Here is a 16,403-nt window from a genome sequence, read left to right as displayed (position 1 = left end):
GTGGCAGTGTAACGAGAAGCTCAAGCCCACGTTAGCCAATCAGAATCCAGAAAATAGTCACATACAGAGACATCGGTTTTTCTCAGTTTACATGCAAACGTGTAAACAAAGTTTTCCAAAATCTCCACTCTGGCCGGAGTTTTTAGAAAGGATCGTTTTCAGAGGCGAATTCTCCGTTTGTGTGTAAACGAAGGGAACAAACGAAGGGAACAAACGAAGGGAACAAACGAAGGGTAATGTCTCCGTTTTTCAAAATAAACATGTACGTGTAAACGGGGCCAAAGACACAGGGCAAACATGAGGGCATAAATACACAGACTAATTACAAAACAAGGAACACCTGTGAACAATAATAAGACATTAACAAATGACAAGACACATGGCAGGATCACATGACAAACAGGGAATCACATGACAATTCACAGAAACATGACAATGACAATGAACAAAACCCAAACCGTGACATAAATAGGCTACATTTGAAGGAGGGTTTCCTCACATGTCTGATAGCCTACCCATCATGCATTTAGGGAATTTGGCACGCCTAAACCTGGTGTTTTGAAAAGGGTGAATTTTATCAGTGCCCAAAAAACCCGGGAAAGGTGTGCCAAGGGCTGTTTAAATTTTCATGGCAAACCAACAGACTCCGCGGCCTGAACAGGTCGTTGAGTAAATCTCCAGTGGCTGTTCAAGCAAATACACTTAGCTACTGAAATGAACTGAATCCTGTCCAGTCAAATCTTTAAAGGGTCGGCACGTCAACCCCTCGTCATGACTGCCATCGGCACAGATGCTCAGCAATGGCCACAAGAACCATGCGTCCAGCTTCGTCTCCATACGTGATGAATCTGATCTTCAAGCAAAACGAACTGGATGAATATTTGAATGCTATCAATGTTTTTTTCTCCATTCTGTCACCTGATGGAGTTTGGGTTCCTTTCCACTGGCTTGCTTTATTGGGGACACTTAACATTCAACAATATTATTGATCTGACTGTACTGACACTGTTGTATGAGAACTGAACTGGACAATGACATAATTTTGTGTAAGTTGTTGTAGCAGAACTGCTTTATAGATGACATGAACTAATTTAATTATTGATGATCTCTTTATGACGGACCAGCATCAACTTCAGCAGAACAACAGGTGACAACTTGACTTGACTTATCAGATTTGATATCCACATTGCGTCCTTCCTTAATTCTCAAATTTTGAAAACTTTCTCCCTTGGAGTATAAAGACCATTTTTTTCTGTTTAAAATCTGGTGTAAAATCTATCTGTCAGGACTAACTGTGTACACATAGGCCCTACTTTTTTTCTTTCTTTTTTTTACAAACATTGAAGGCATTGCTCCTGATTTCCTCTCCAAACACGCCCAGAGCTCGAGTAATTACAGAGATCGTCAAATCCTTTAGTCATCGCTGATTTTCATTAATAGACAGCGTGCTCATTAATCTGACTGTTGAGGCACTTATTAGCGCTCATCAATTCATTATTCATGGCCTGAGTGAATACAAAGAGAGCGAGTGTCTGTACGGGACAAGGCGGCCAACAGCGAAGCGTCCTCCTGAAACACCAGCACCGCCGGAGCTGGACGGAACCCCTCGTTATTACTGCATATTGTCCTCACACACCGACAGGTATAAAGCACACACTGGCCCCACAATGCCGCGGGTAAAATGTGAATTCATTGTGGAACGCTTGTTGGTAATTCTGTTAACAAAAGGTATCCTTAGAAGGAATTAAATATTTATTCGTTCTATGAATAACAATTGGTTAGGGAGGACTGACTGTGTTTACTCTGTATGGCACATTGGGCTGCGCCTATCTGTCGAGCGAGAGATACAGTATACGTGCGAAAGAGTGGAGCATCTATCTATCTATCTATCTATCTATCTATCTATCTATCTATCTATCTATCTATCTATCTATCTATCTATCTATCTATCTATCTATCTATCTATCTAAATAAATACTTGTTTTTAAACTTGAACAGTTTGAAGCAAACGTTTTCCCAAATGTTACGAGTTACCTTCCATTGTATTTTTACAGTAACATACTGTAAAAAAGGAGAGCTGTATAATAACGGTAAAGGGCTGTAAATTAACAGTACTTTGCTGGCACCCCAGCTGCCACTAAATTACTGTTATTTTACAGCGCAATTTTTTACAGTGTATCTATCTATCTATTTACTTGTCCGTCCGTCCGTCTATCTATCTATCTATCTATCTATCTATCTATCTATCTATCTATCTATCTATCTATCTATCTATCTATCTATCTATCTATCTATCTATCTATCTATCTATCCAACCCGATCTCACGGCAATTCGTACGAATTTTACGAGGTGGCTAATTCGTACCAATTCATATGACCTCACTCGTACGAATTTGTACGTTTTTGCTAAAACGTACATATTTTACGATTTGCCAAAATCGTATTAATTCATACGAATGACCTACCCCTGACTCCGCCCCTAAACCCAACCGTCACGTGGGTTTAGACAAATCGTACAAATTCGTACGAGTGAGGTCGTACAAATTCGTACGAATTAGCCACCTTTTAATCACTCGTACAAATTCGTACGAATTGGTCGTGAGATAGCGTTGATCTATCTATTTACTTGTCCATCTATCTATCTATCTATCTATCTATCTATCTATCTATCTATCTATCTATCTATCTATCTATCTATCTATCTATCTATCTATCTATCTATCTCTATCTTCTCCATCAGGCTATCTATATCTATCTATCCATCCATCCATCCATCCATCCATCCATCCATCCATCCATCCATCCATCCATCCATCCATCCATCTATCTATCTATCTATCTATCTATCTATCTATCTATCTATCTATCTATCTATCTATCTATCTATCTATCTATATCTTCTCCATCAGGCTATCTATATCTATCTATCTATCTATCTATCTATCTATCTATCTATCTATCTATCTATCTATCTATCTATCTATCTATCTATCTATCTATCTATCTATCTATATCTCTATCTTCTCCATCAGGCCTCATTGCTTGACAGTGTTTAAGAACGGTTGGGTATCTGTATTTATAGTAGTACAATTTATTCTATGCTCACACTGTACATTATGATTCATAAGTTATGACAACATGTGTTTTTACTTAAATAAGTTGAGCAATATTCAACTTTGTTATGTTATATAAGATTTTACCCTTATTTTTATGTCAGTTGAATGTAATTTAAGGTGAAATTACTTAAACTTTCACGTTCATTGTGCTTAAAAATTTAAGGTAGCAACATTTTTTTTATTATTTTTTTTTACGATTAGTCATAGACTTTTCCCAGTACATTAATGTTTTTTTTTATTGATGCAAATGAGAAGGGTTGTTACAGTCAAATACTGACCATCAACTGTTAAATGTGCTGTTTAATGTGCTTAAAATGAATGACATTTTTAATCGTCACTGTCACTTTGCCTGAAAGAGGGGCTCCTCTGTTACTGTATTTTTCCATCATAACATATTTATTTATTTATTTCGTTTGTTTTCTTTTTTTTTCTCCCCCCAAAAAAGTGGGTTACACTTTATTTTAAGGTGTCATTGTTACAGTGTAATTATATATTTAAGTACTGAGTAATAAGCAACTACATGTAGGGTTAGGGTAGGATTATAATTTGGTTAAGGGTTAGTTGCATGTCATTATGCATAATTTACTGTTATTACTATGGTAAGTACATGTTATATGTAACAAGGACACTGTAAAATAAAGTAGGCCTATTACCAATTGTTGCTACGTACAGTATACGAATACGCGTAGAATTGAATTTTCCACATTTCGCCACTTTAAAGGTCCCGTTATGAATCCATAACAAAAGTTTGGAATGCAATCAAATTTGAAGGAAATGATATGCTTTATAACACGATTGCAGGTCACAAACAAGCTGCTGCTCTTCTGAGAACACTTCTTGCGCTATAAGCAAACGCGATTGCGTGAATGATCATATTCCTCTAGTTAAGGTGTTTGCCTTCCTCGCTGTTAATTACCAGCACGAACTCCCCATGACTGGGCTGAGTGGAGCTGGCGGAGGGTGAAAACACTGGTTAAGCAAATTGGTATTTAAATGTATACTCGCTGGCCTTCATGCCTTGCATTATTCATTGCCGATACAAAAAAAAAAAAAAACGTTGCACTTCAAGCCGGGGTTCTGCAGCAGGCGGACATGAGGCCTGTCTACTGGGAAGTGCGAAATGTAGGGCAGATAATTGTGGTCCGTGCACTCAGCACTCACTCCTCGTCTGTCTGTGAAGACTGAGCAAGTTTTTTTTATATATATATTTTTTTTATATACACTATAACTATAGACAACTATAGCACAAGTCAAAGTTTATGTTAAATGTCAATATTGTATTTGATATTTCGTGTATTTCAAATTAAAATACTGACTGATTTTTTAAACTCTTTATTTTGCTGACTTTTCTGGTTTTGGTTATTGACCGTGTATTTGATGAATGAATTGCGAAGCATGTACTTGAGGTGCATCTTCAAAATCTACCCACCGTCAGTGTATTTAATTTCATTAATTTTGTACCTCAGCTAAACGAATCTATTTAACTGGTGTCCGGCTACAAACGGGATTTTATTTTGTAGTACCGGACCGTGTTAGGGTATCTTGTCAGTTTAGAATAAATTATGTATGGGACATGATTAGAAGCTTATACGCATTACTTTGAACATATTTCTTTGAATTAAATGTGAGAAACTCATTTCATCTGTTTTGATTTACATATGAAGTGGAATTATTTCATCAGCATGGACGTATAGATCTAATAACTGATCTCCTTTTGATTTTGTGACATTTGGGAAAACACATACTTTTGAACAGAAGGCCCAATAATACACATACCAGCATTATCTTAAATATGTTTTTTTAATCATTATTTGTAGGCTATACGTTCTAGACCTTTTCGTTGTCACTGTCTATTGTTTATATCAGTGTGTGTGTGTGTGTGTGTGTGTGTGTGTGTGTGTGTGTGTGTGTGTGTGTGTGTGTGTTGTTTCTGTAATTTTGCAGACATTTTCATATTTCTGATTTGATATTTATTAGGAACACAACATGCGTCTTTTTTTTTTTTTTTTTTTTTTAAATATAAAAATACATTAGGCTAACCTATATGTGCAAAGTATGTATAGAATAGAGAAATGTTGCCTTGAGATGTTTTTGACATTAAAAAAAAACGTTATAATTGAGACATTTCCAGCACTGCGTTGTACAATTAACTTTTGTTAGTTGCTGTCCGTGGTCCTGAAGGTCCTGAATACGTTACGTTTTATACTTACATTTGTAATTTGTAATGGTGGCATTACAGTTTCGTTAAAGTTAACGAACAAGTAAAATCATAGTAGCCTATCTTTACCATTATTTTATTATTATGTTGTACTTTTCTTCTCTGTTGATTGCCGCATTTGACCGAATTAAAACAACACAATTCTACCTTCAATTGTCCTTCAATTTATTGACTCTTTTATTGAAGAAGAAAAAAACATAGGCTAAACACTTTAGGTACACATTTTAGGAATTAAAATATGCCGATTTCACTTCAAAACTAAACAATAGCATTGTTCTGTATTTTTCTCTCTGTGACAGACAAAATGCACAGCCTCCCTCATTGTTTTCTGCGCGTGTTGGAATGAGCACGCGCCCGCGCTCGCGCTCGAGGAGAAGCGTCCTGCACGCGGAAGAGTCGCATATATCGTCATTAAAAAGTCATGCTTCCCACGCTTTAACTTTTCAGCACTCGCATAATGCGGGCTTTCGGATTTTAGAGTGTGCTCGTGGAAGATCTCAAATCTCCATCATGGGTCAGTGAAGACATAAACGTACATTTTAACCAATTTTATTACATTACTTTAAAAAAAAAAACACATTTGTCTCAAATGGATTTCTTTTTGTTAGATTTTTTTTCCTTTTGTTTAGCCTTATGCAGTAAATTTGTCTTTCGTTTTCATATTTTTGTGAATTAAAACGTCCCGCCACATCATATTCAAAGAAAACAGTTAATGGGTTTAGGTTTATACAGATTAATAGGGATTGATCCTTCATTGGCTCAGAATATGTGATTTGCATTCCATTTAGCAGAGCGAAGACTAACATAAAAATCAAAATAGTTTTTGCATGAATGAAGATTGATACAAAGTCCTCAGCCGAAAAAGTCACGACATTCTTAAGACTGTTTTATAAATCTTATCATGACCGATCAAAATCCAATAAAACATTTACAAGAGTCTCACATTTCGGCCTCTACACCAAGGGATGAATAGAATATCCCCTACAGTAAATGTGTTTAATATGTAATTGTTTTTGAGGTTTAAGTATTTCATTTTACAGTGTCCTGTACTTACCATAACGGTAAATTATGCATAATTACCTGCCCTCAACCAAACCCTAATCCTATATCCCTATAGTAAGTAGGCTACATGTTTTATTTTTGTATAATTTTGTATAATTATAAATAATGAATATACTTAAATATATAATTACACTGTATGATCTTAAAATAAAGTGTAACCCTTTTTACTTTAGTGTTCATAAATAATCATTACAATAATAATAGAACAAAACAAAGTGTGTTTAGAAGACGTGCAACTAAATTTAATGTAAATGAAATAGGCTGACGACACACGTCAGGTCAGGTGTGACCTTTAATATATTTTAAATGAAGACTTTTACATCTTAATAGCATGAAGCTGATAATTCATTTTGACCAGTGACATCATCCTTATGCAAGCTGGACATGAGCCAAATTACATGATAGTTTATTACTGTGCTTCGATTGTTTTTGATGGTCTATCAGACAGTTTGTCTCAGTGCCAAATATTCAGATCTGTCTTTTGATCATCCCCGGCTGCTTCTGTCATTCATTAGGCTTGATTAAGTATACAAGATTCTTAATTACAACAGCCATGTTTTAATACTCGTCGAATATGCATAATTCCAGTCTGTGATGTGGCGTGCTCGTGAGTGATCATATTACACAGTTATATGTATATATTTATTCTAATCCGCTGTTAAAGACAGCAAGTGTTACACAGATTCCCTTGTTCACCTTGTCAGGATCAATTTGAGTTGCTCTCCCTTCCACCTTCATTTAGGACTTTTGTCTTTCAGTTTCGCATGTTGGTTATTTTTAAGTACACATCCACAATGATTGGCAGTCAACAACCAGCTCAGACTTCAGGCTAGGCGCTTTCGTAAGCTTGCGCTTCTCTCAGTTTGAGAACTGTGATATCTTGAACGCTGTATTGGGCTTATATATTAACGCGCTTGATAAATATTGCATTGTACTGATTTAGAGCTTCCAGTGCCGGAGGTGTGATCTGACCGTAAAGCGCGCACACGCGGATCAAAACATAGGGAGCGCGCAACGCGGATGGAAACACTGAGGGAAGTTTATTTGCCTCGCTCGAAGTCGGCTGTACGGCTGGGCTGAAATAAATGAAATGTTGCTGCAGTAATTCTCAATTTTCCTTTTTTCGCGACTGCTACTCTCGACGAGCAATGGACTGAGCCGGTCGAACGGGCCTTGTTGCTGCAATGTTTGTGAGGAAAGAGGGAGCCATAGTCATGTACCAGAGAGCTGATTCTCCAAGGCCCTCAGTCGAGCAGCACTCAAGACTCTGGCTTCATTAAAATTTTATACGCAGCGCTTGGCCAAGGTCTATTTATGAAAATGCGCTTTCCGCTCCATGGAAAACACAAGACTGTAAGGAACCATGGGGAGGAATGTAAATCTAAGAGCGGAATTATATACACTTACACATATTTTTCACTCCAGCTGCATTTTACAAAATAAAGTAACCACTGCTCAGTGAAAATATTGCCTCGCATTTGACGTCTATATGTTGCGTGGCTTCAACGGTTGATGAATTATGTAGATGATTTGGTGAGAGATATGCAAATCCTCAATTGTGGGCACATTTGAGCACGATAGGCTATACCAATTTGAGTATATTGTCTCGCATATTTCAAGATATTGATGCAAACAACTGTAGCTTGGTTTCCTTTCACTATAGACAAACTGTGATTTGTGCTGACGAGAACACTAAATATAATAGCGTCACGATATTGGGTTACACATTTTTGGTAACACTTACCATTGTAATAACAGTAAACTATGCACAATTACATGCAACTAACCCTCAACCAAATCATAATCCTACTCTAACCCTATACATGTAGTTGCTTAATATTACTCTGTACTTAAATATATAATTACACTGTAATACGGACACCTTATTGTCATTGTTACAGTGTAATTGAGTAATGGTAAATAATACTATAGGGTTAGGAGTAAATAAGGTTAGTTGTAGGCCTATTTAAGTATGCACAATTTATTGTAATGTAACATGTGTAACAAGGACACTGTAAGAATAAATAGTTACCCAATATTAGTCACAATCGCTCTCATATGCATGCGTTTTATCTCAAATAAGTTTTCCACTGCCTTCAGTCTTTAAAGACATGGGTCTGAACGATTCGGTTTTGCGTAACTTGTCTCTTGCCTTTTGTATTCAGCAGGAAAAGAAAAAGAAACGATAACCTCCAGTATGTGAATTATTCAAATCAAACAATTGACGCAGAGTGTCGTGGGAATATGCTTTACCTCGTGCGTCTACTCAGCCGCACTGTTTTTTTGTGAACGACCTTACTAAACCGAGCCTCATGGCATAAATTGTCGTTTGATAAGAATCTTAAATCTTTTTAGGTGTCTTATTATACAGATGAATAATTTAATATCTACTCGAAATCTTCGTTTATATTTTTATTTATTTATAGTAGTAGCCTATACTTACTTTTCATTTATTATGGTGCGTTCAGGTCATGTCGGAAAATCGCAGTTACGAGTTGATACGTGAACGCCACCACAATGTTGTTAAAAACGAGTGGGAAGCTCGGGGTTTTCTTTAAGCCCACGAGTTGGGGGCGTGTCAGTGAGAAACGTGGCGAAATACTTGGGTAGCCTATTTATTTGCAACAAAATAAGCTAACCACCTGCACAAAACATGATTGCAATATGAACATGAATGTAACGACGAAGTTCACAGTCGCTTCATAAATTACCGGTAATAAAAAACAACAAAAAGCAAAAAAACACTTGATGCACATTTTTGTTCTTCATTTTAGAAATAGAGTTTAAAAAACATGCTGTTTGTGTGTGTGCAAATATACCGACATCTTGCTCCGACTTCCCAAATCGAAAAACACTCCCAACTCGTAAAAATGAACTTCGCAGGAGTATTTGCGTGTGTGTGTGTGTTGTTATAATATAATATTTTATATAGGCTATGACAAATAATTCTAAAGTCTTTGGTTGTTCTTCGCCACATTTTTTGTTTAAGACTTTTTTTTATATATATTTATATAATAATTGTTTGTAGGAATTCACCTCCTGTTTATTTGAGGATAATGAATGAGTTTAGGCTACTGAACTCCACGGGGGAAAGGACGACAACTCTTGTTGTACATCCGTTCAGCAATAGGATATCTTCCTCTTAACAAACACTTGCAAAATCGATAGTATCATAACACTTCATATTTATTATTCATAAATAACTAGATTTACGGACTCAAAACCACCTGATGAACACCAAAGAGAGTCCGAACTTGACAACTCCTAAAATAACCGAACTTTTCCTTTTACAATGACCAATTTAAATAGCGTAACGTGTTATAAAAGAAACACATTCGGAGTTTCCTCATACATAAATGATGGATTTAATTGGGCTTGTGGAAATGTATATGGACGTGATTTCAAGGGTTTGTTTTAATTCGAATCAGCTCGGATAATATTGTGGAGAAACTAGGAACCTCACATATTTGAGGAAACTACAGACATGTCACTGTTCAAATGAGTTTATTCGTTCGTTATTAATGCGACATAATCGATTGCTTACTTTAGCTTGGTCTTTGTATTCGATAATACAATACACACCAAATAATCGCGTGTTTATGAGGCATAATGACAGCAACAACTGAAACGATAATAATAATCATCATCATGAAGGTCGAAGATTCTGATTTAAAATAAACCTGAAATGATTAAGGGACGAAATAGTAAATCATTGCATGTGTGTCCTCTTATTTAGAGAACGACATACCTAATAATTATTGTTATACTAAGCACAATAAATGAAGAAGACTCAACAATAAAGCAAGTTCAGGGTCATAAACACACTGCAGTAACTGAGGTAAGACGTGCATGGTTTATTGAAAATTCTGTCGCGTACACAGACACAGTTAAGCACACTTTCACAAATGAACCATGTGTGGTATTCAAAATAAATTAAGCTCAAATAAATAAGTAAACGACAATATCAACGAAGTAGAAATATAAATAGGCAAAACAAATAAGAAAAATCGGAATCATATCTACAAAGTGCAATGAATCTCTGAATATGTAATGAAATGTTCCCATCTACAAACTTAGTGTAATAATAATAATAATAATAATTTAGATTAAGACGTACAGTAGAGGGGGGTAGTCACAAAATAATTATTAAATAATTTGATTGTCAAAGCATCGTTGAAGTGAAATTAGTTGCAACACACAACGCTTCGTGTTTTCTATCTAATTTTACCCAAAATGTGTCCAAACTGAAAACTATTGTTTAAAAAAAATCTAGTTTTATGCCCTATCTCCAAAATGACCATGAATGTGTCAAGACGTCAGGAATCATGAGGTAGACACAGAAACGTATAAGGATGTCCGTGTGTACGTGCGTTCGCCTGTGCGTGTTCTCTCTTATTGCAATACATCAAAATGAATGGAATTTTCAAACGGTAAATGAACACTTAACGCCTTGTAAACCATGCAAAGGATCACAGCAGAACCTTCATGAATTTCTTCAGGAGCATATAGAATAACACTATGGTTTCTAGAATGGGACATCTTTTGCACAACAGCGTTTTTAGCTTTCTTTCTTTTCATCCTTAAAAAAAACAGAATTTTGATGCGTTCTTCACACAAAGAGGTGCAGTGTATTCACAGATATGTACACAGATGAATATAAAAAGAGTTGTTTTGAGTTAAGAGAATAATCATTATTATTCAATTCTCGATTTTTGTACAATAATTGCAACGTTTAGTTGATGTTGGTTGTCCTCTCGGTCGTCTTCCAGAGCGCGTTGTTCTTGACATAATGCCATGACAAACTTTTAGGGACAGTTTCTGTCTCTGGGATGTTGACGCCCAGCTCCCAATTCCTGCGTGGGACGCGTTTCGCCTCACCATTGAAGAGTTTTATCATCTCTGTTCACTTTTATTTCAATTTTAAGTTTATTTAAATGCGTTATTTCTGGCCTAGTGCGTAGCCGAAAACTTCATCCGTTTCTGCTTTTGCCTTTGATTACAAAACCACACGCGGACCACGTTTTTTTTCAGGTCCAGTTTCTCGGCGATGGCAGCGATTTTCTCCGACGACGGTCTCGGCTGGACGGCAAAGTAAGCCTCCAGCGATCGCTTCTCTGGAGCAGCGATCGAAGTGCGTTTTCTTTTTTTGTCCCCGCCGTTAAAAATCTCCGGTTTGGCCATTTTCTCTCTCTGAGCCCGTTCTGCCTCCTCTAACCACGCTTCCAGGATAGGCTTGAGGGCGACCATGTTATTGTGGGACAAAGTGAGAGACTCGAACCGACAGATAGTGCTCTGGCTCAGGCAGCCGACCCCGGGGATTTTAAGGTTGGCTAACGCCGAACCCACATCGGCCTGCGTGACCCCGAGTTTGATCCGCCTCTGCTTGAAGCGCTCGGCGAAAGACTCGAGCTCCCGGGGATCAGGTTCGGAGTCTCCAACGCCGCCCAGAGAGGTGTGCGAGCCCAGGCTGTGGTGGTGCATGTTCATACTTTGCTGGTGGTGATGCTGCATGTGGTTAATTGCTGACATGTGTGAGTGCGGGTGGGAAGCGGTGGAGCAAACGTCGGAGCCCATGCCTCCGATGGAGATGCCCGGGGTGAGGTGGTCGAGCAGGTCACCCTCCAGGCCCTGCGTCGACTGGTGGTGGGGATGATGGTGGTGAGAGGTCAGCACTGACGGGTGATGAAGGTGCCCAGAAGAGGACGTAGGAGTGCAGGTCATGCTCGTCATGGTGGTCATGGTGTGGTAGGTGGCATCTGGCTTGAACGGGTGACTTTTTTGAGCCATGTCCACCGCCGCCAGCGCCTCGGCTCTCTGGAGAAGGGTCTCATCAAAGCCGGCAAAGATGTTACCCTGCAACTATGGGACAGAGAGCAAGCATAAGTAGGCTATCAATGGCAAATTCAGTTTCCAAATAATTTTTTTTTTTTTTAGGAAAACTTAACCAGATTGTGCAACCAGCATTTATTTATTTGTTTTGGTAAACAGTGTTATACAAAGTTTATGGGAACAAATTGGGTCACTTTTAGCAAATCATCTAAAACGGCATTCAAACTGCTATTAATTAAACGATAATTTTTGTAACTTCTATGATTCTATGTTACAAATAAACGCAGTAAAAAAAAAAAAAAAAAAAAAAAAAAAACAGCCATAAGTGCAAGACTTATTTAGGCGACATAATTTAAATCGCACTTCGATTTTTTTTTGTCACGCGGAGAAAAGTTTAGACCACTTATAATGCAAATGACTACGGTGATCATGAATCACAAACATCAGAATAAAATATTAAACTTACCGAGGGCGTGGGCAAGCATGCTCGCCGGATAGCTTCAGAGCTGGAATGTAGAGGTGTGTATTTAGGCTCGTGCAAAATCGGATGCATACTAAAAGGCTGTTTGCTATTCATGGACATCATTTTGGCAGAGGTGTGAGGGGGTCGCTTCTCGTCTTCCTCGTTTATCTCCGGTTTACCCCAGTACAGTGTCTAATCTGGATGATAAAAACTGAAAAGGTATGCCTGAGAAAGTCTTCTTTTCTGGCTGAGCTGTAGCCAGGCGCGAGCTGTCAATGTCTGTGATACAGTAGGAATTTACGCAGGCACCTAAAATATAACGCTGTCTCCTTTAGCCCCGCCCAGATAGGTACAGGTCCCGCCCAACTACTATTACTGTACCCTCAACTGTTATTGGTAAGTTTGGGATGTGAACACGCCTCCGGGTTGTTTGGTCCCATTCCCCATCATGTGCGCTGGAGCAAAGAAGGCGTGGCTCTGACTCTGAGACTCTCATGGTGCGTTTTCATTGGTGATGTGATTTTGATAGGTCGCCCTAGATTGGTTGTTGTGAACACTGCGATCTTTATGTTCACACATGCTTGGTTTAAATGTCTGTCACCATATGAATTGTTATGGTCCTCATAAAACATACTTTAAAGATTCAAATGAAAATAACGGCTAATTAGTCATTTTAAAAGTACATTTCAACCCCTTTTTATAAATTTTTACTGACATTTTATCATTTTTTGTCATTTATGATCAGGGAACACAAACTAATGTCATTCTTAAATGCACTTTTTGGGTAGTCATTTTGGAAGAAAAAAAAATACCTGCCAAATAAATAAATATAGTTGGATTTGAAATATGAAACTCAAATTTGATCATATCATTAAAAAACGAATTAATGACTGAATATATACATTTGCTAAATATTTCTCTTAATTATGATCAGTTTTGTTGTGTTGTGGAAGCAAGTGATGTTTTTTTTTTTTTCCTTAATGTGGCCAGCCTTAACAATTTGGTACATGAATTAATCATTGTTCATTTACTTTGTGGTAGGCCCTATGCACCACAATATGGATTCTCAAATAGAGCATAAATAGGCTGGGATGATAAGAGCCCATGTACAATTAAATATTGATAATAAAAAAACAAAGGTCAAACAAATGAGAGCAGTCAATCAAATACCTCAGTCTGACAAATGAAATGCTGGTACCACCATCCATTTGCATGAATGAGTGATTTAATTAATTTCATAAGCACTTTTTGTTATATTGGTTGGAACTATTTTAACGCCCTGATACCGTAGCAATCAATAACAGAAGTGGTCTAAATATAATGTTTTAGAACCAAAAAAAAATTTGTCCAATCATTGCATTCGGTCCAAATGCATTGATTGGATGTCTTACCTGCTTGTCAACCTATGTATTGACATCACACATCATCAAGGCGTTCCATGATGAGGCAATGCAGAGTTGTAGACAGACAGTCACAGAGCGCCGCAAAGAAACATAGCGCCATTTTGCAGTTCCTCCTGAACCAAAACTTATGCTGCTTTCATGCCATGTGGTAATTACCATAATTAAGAGATGTCAAAAAGTCTTGGTTCAGTGAATAGATCACATTACCCTTCATGCAGTGAAGCTGCTAAAATGGGAACTTCATTACTGGACCTTGACTGTTTGATCAGCACCTCTTCAAAGTGGGTTGTGTGTTGGGTTTTGTAGTGCATGCAAGCTGCTCTGGATTGGCTTGTATAGAGCCTATATCTATCACTCTAATTGGTGCTGAAACCCCAGACATGGACAATAAAGTCCCACAATGGGAGAAGGAGTCTCTGCGAGTGTGACTCAGAAACCTGAGATGCAGACGCAGATAGCAACATCGTCCCCTCGTGCCTTGCTCTCCGGCAAGGCCTTGGCACCCGCTCATCAAATATGCATCAATGCTGCCATCTCTCCCCCAGCAACCACTGTCACTGGGGACTCCAAATGCTGTGGGACGGACAGAGAGGCACAGCAAAAGTGACAGAACAGAGAGAGAGGCAGTCTGGAAAAGAGAAGAGGGCTCAAAGAGTGAGCTTATACATGTAGATAGAGAGACAGACATGCATCCGAGATGATACACAAGCCATACTTGTTGAATCTATTGAGTCGTTCCCTCTTTTCACGTCACTCCTTCTTTCTCTTTCAGACTGCCGACACGGAGTCACAGTCATTTTCCTGATGAGTTTTCTGCAAACAAGCCTGGGGAAGTGCTTGATTATTGCTAATGGAACATTTTCCTCAATGAATATTAATGCTGAAATGGGGAATTGGGGGTATTGGCTGTTAGGATTCCTACTGCAGATCATAAGTTGAGGTGTTGAGACTGTTATTTTCTATAGTTCACAGAAAACAGGAAAAGCGTCCATGTCATACTAAGATGTCGAGAGCTGTAGTTCCAACTAGACAATGCTGTTTACGAATGTTCATTGGAACTACGACTAACAACAGAATGTGTGACCTTAGTTGACTAATGATGCTTTTGGGAAACGCACATCTGTTGGACTAAATTGTGGATATTTGTGTTTCACAGTATAAATAAAAACACGTAGTGGAATATATTCGACAGAATTCCATATGTATGCAGACTTTTGTCTTTACACTTTAAAATGGTTAATCTCATTTATTTGTTGTTCTGCTTCCCCTGACTAATCGCTCAAGTTTTACTGTACACCAACCATCTGAGTACAGCCAGACTTTTTGTTTGCGCAAATGCAATGGGAGTGTGGGTGTGATGCCGGAGCTCCGAAGAGAGAGCGAAAGCAAGACGTCAACACAAGTAAATATTTCTGGTACGTTAAGCAAATGGACATGCACATGAGCGCGTGTACCTCGCTTTTTCTTTTTTTCTCCTCACTTTCTTTTTTCCATTCTTGCCCCCTCAAGCCTCCCCCCATTTCGTGATTGGTGAATTATTGATAGCGTGTAAAATCTAACATTGTAGATATGTGACCATTCACCAAATCAGCGGGTTCACACTGTGGGGCTGCCGAAGGGAAGGGGTGTCTAAGCACACACTTTAATGTAATTGCCTTTAGGGTTCCTGGTAAATATTTTATTGTCTGCCAGCACAAATTAAAGGTACAAAGTTACCGAAACGGGGTGATTCCTCACTCCGAAGCTCTGCGGAAGATGTCCTCGTGCTTGTCATTTGACTTGACTTTTTGGATACTTGTCTTATAGTAAGTTTTATATTCAAAGGATCGTGCAAGATGTTCACCTGGGAAATAAAAGAAAATAGAAGCAAGCATGCGCCTCGGAGAGCTGTGTGTGGTGGTTGTTGGGGTTTGCTGTTTGGTTCCGTTCACTGAGGCTGAAAGAGCTCTTGATTTAAGTGATTTTGGTGGAAAGGAAAGGAAAGAAAAGAAAAAGAGGGGTGGGCAGGGGGGGGGGTGGGGGGTGGGGGATTCGTACATTGCCAGTCCGAGAGGAAAGTAAGCAGAAAGATGGGAACAGGAAAACTTCATTACCTGATGGGGCAGTGGCCAAAAAGACATTAAAAATGAATGGCAGCCGACACAGATGGTAAGCTGACCTGGATGGGATGTGAAGCGTCGATGGGAAGATTTGTATTTTTCTGTTCCACACTTAGAGAACAAATTCTCAGGTCCTGGTTGTTTTTCTCCTCTGGGATTTATGTCTGTTATCGCTGTTCTAAATTAAATGAAACTATTTACCCTTCACCACTG

The 16,403-nt window shown here is 38.3% G+C and overlaps 1 protein-coding gene and 1 long non-coding RNA gene across 3 annotated transcripts in view; one reads left to right on the top strand and one right to left on the bottom strand.

Annotated features, from left to right (window-relative positions):
- LOC306984590 overlaps positions 1-16,403 on the top strand; it is an 80,159-nt gene that overhangs the window by 13,684 nt on the left and 50,072 nt on the right. The window lies entirely within an intron of this gene.
- On the bottom strand, positions 9,885-12,976 carry pou4f4 (POU class 4 homeobox 4). Its single transcript, XM_079586140.1, has 2 exons — positions 12,692-12,976; positions 9,885-12,255 (listed from the first exon to the last, which is right to left on the bottom strand). Exons 1-2 carry the CDS (start codon positions 12,809-12,811, stop codon positions 11,347-11,349), a joined length of 1,029 nt encoding a protein of 342 aa, XP_079442266.1. The 5' UTR covers positions 12,812-12,976; the 3' UTR covers positions 9,885-11,346.

The sequence above is a fragment of the Phoxinus phoxinus genome (genome assembly GCF_949152265.1).
Source record: "Phoxinus phoxinus genome assembly, chromosome: 17".
Classification (NCBI taxonomy): Eukaryota; Metazoa; Chordata; class Actinopteri; order Cypriniformes; family Leuciscidae; genus Phoxinus; species Phoxinus phoxinus.
The sequence above is the reverse complement of the archived record's forward strand: the minus strand, read 5'-3'. Positions and strand labels throughout refer to the sequence as shown.

Coding starts and splice junctions, on each gene's coding strand:
- pou4f4 (XM_079586140.1), bottom strand. CDS start 12,811: ATGATGTCCATGAATAGCAAACAGCCTTTTAGTATGCATCCGATTTTG. Junction 12,256..12,691: donor CATGCTTGCCCACGCCCTCG/GTAAGTTTAATA, acceptor TCTGTCCCATAG/TTGCAGGGTAACATCTTTGC.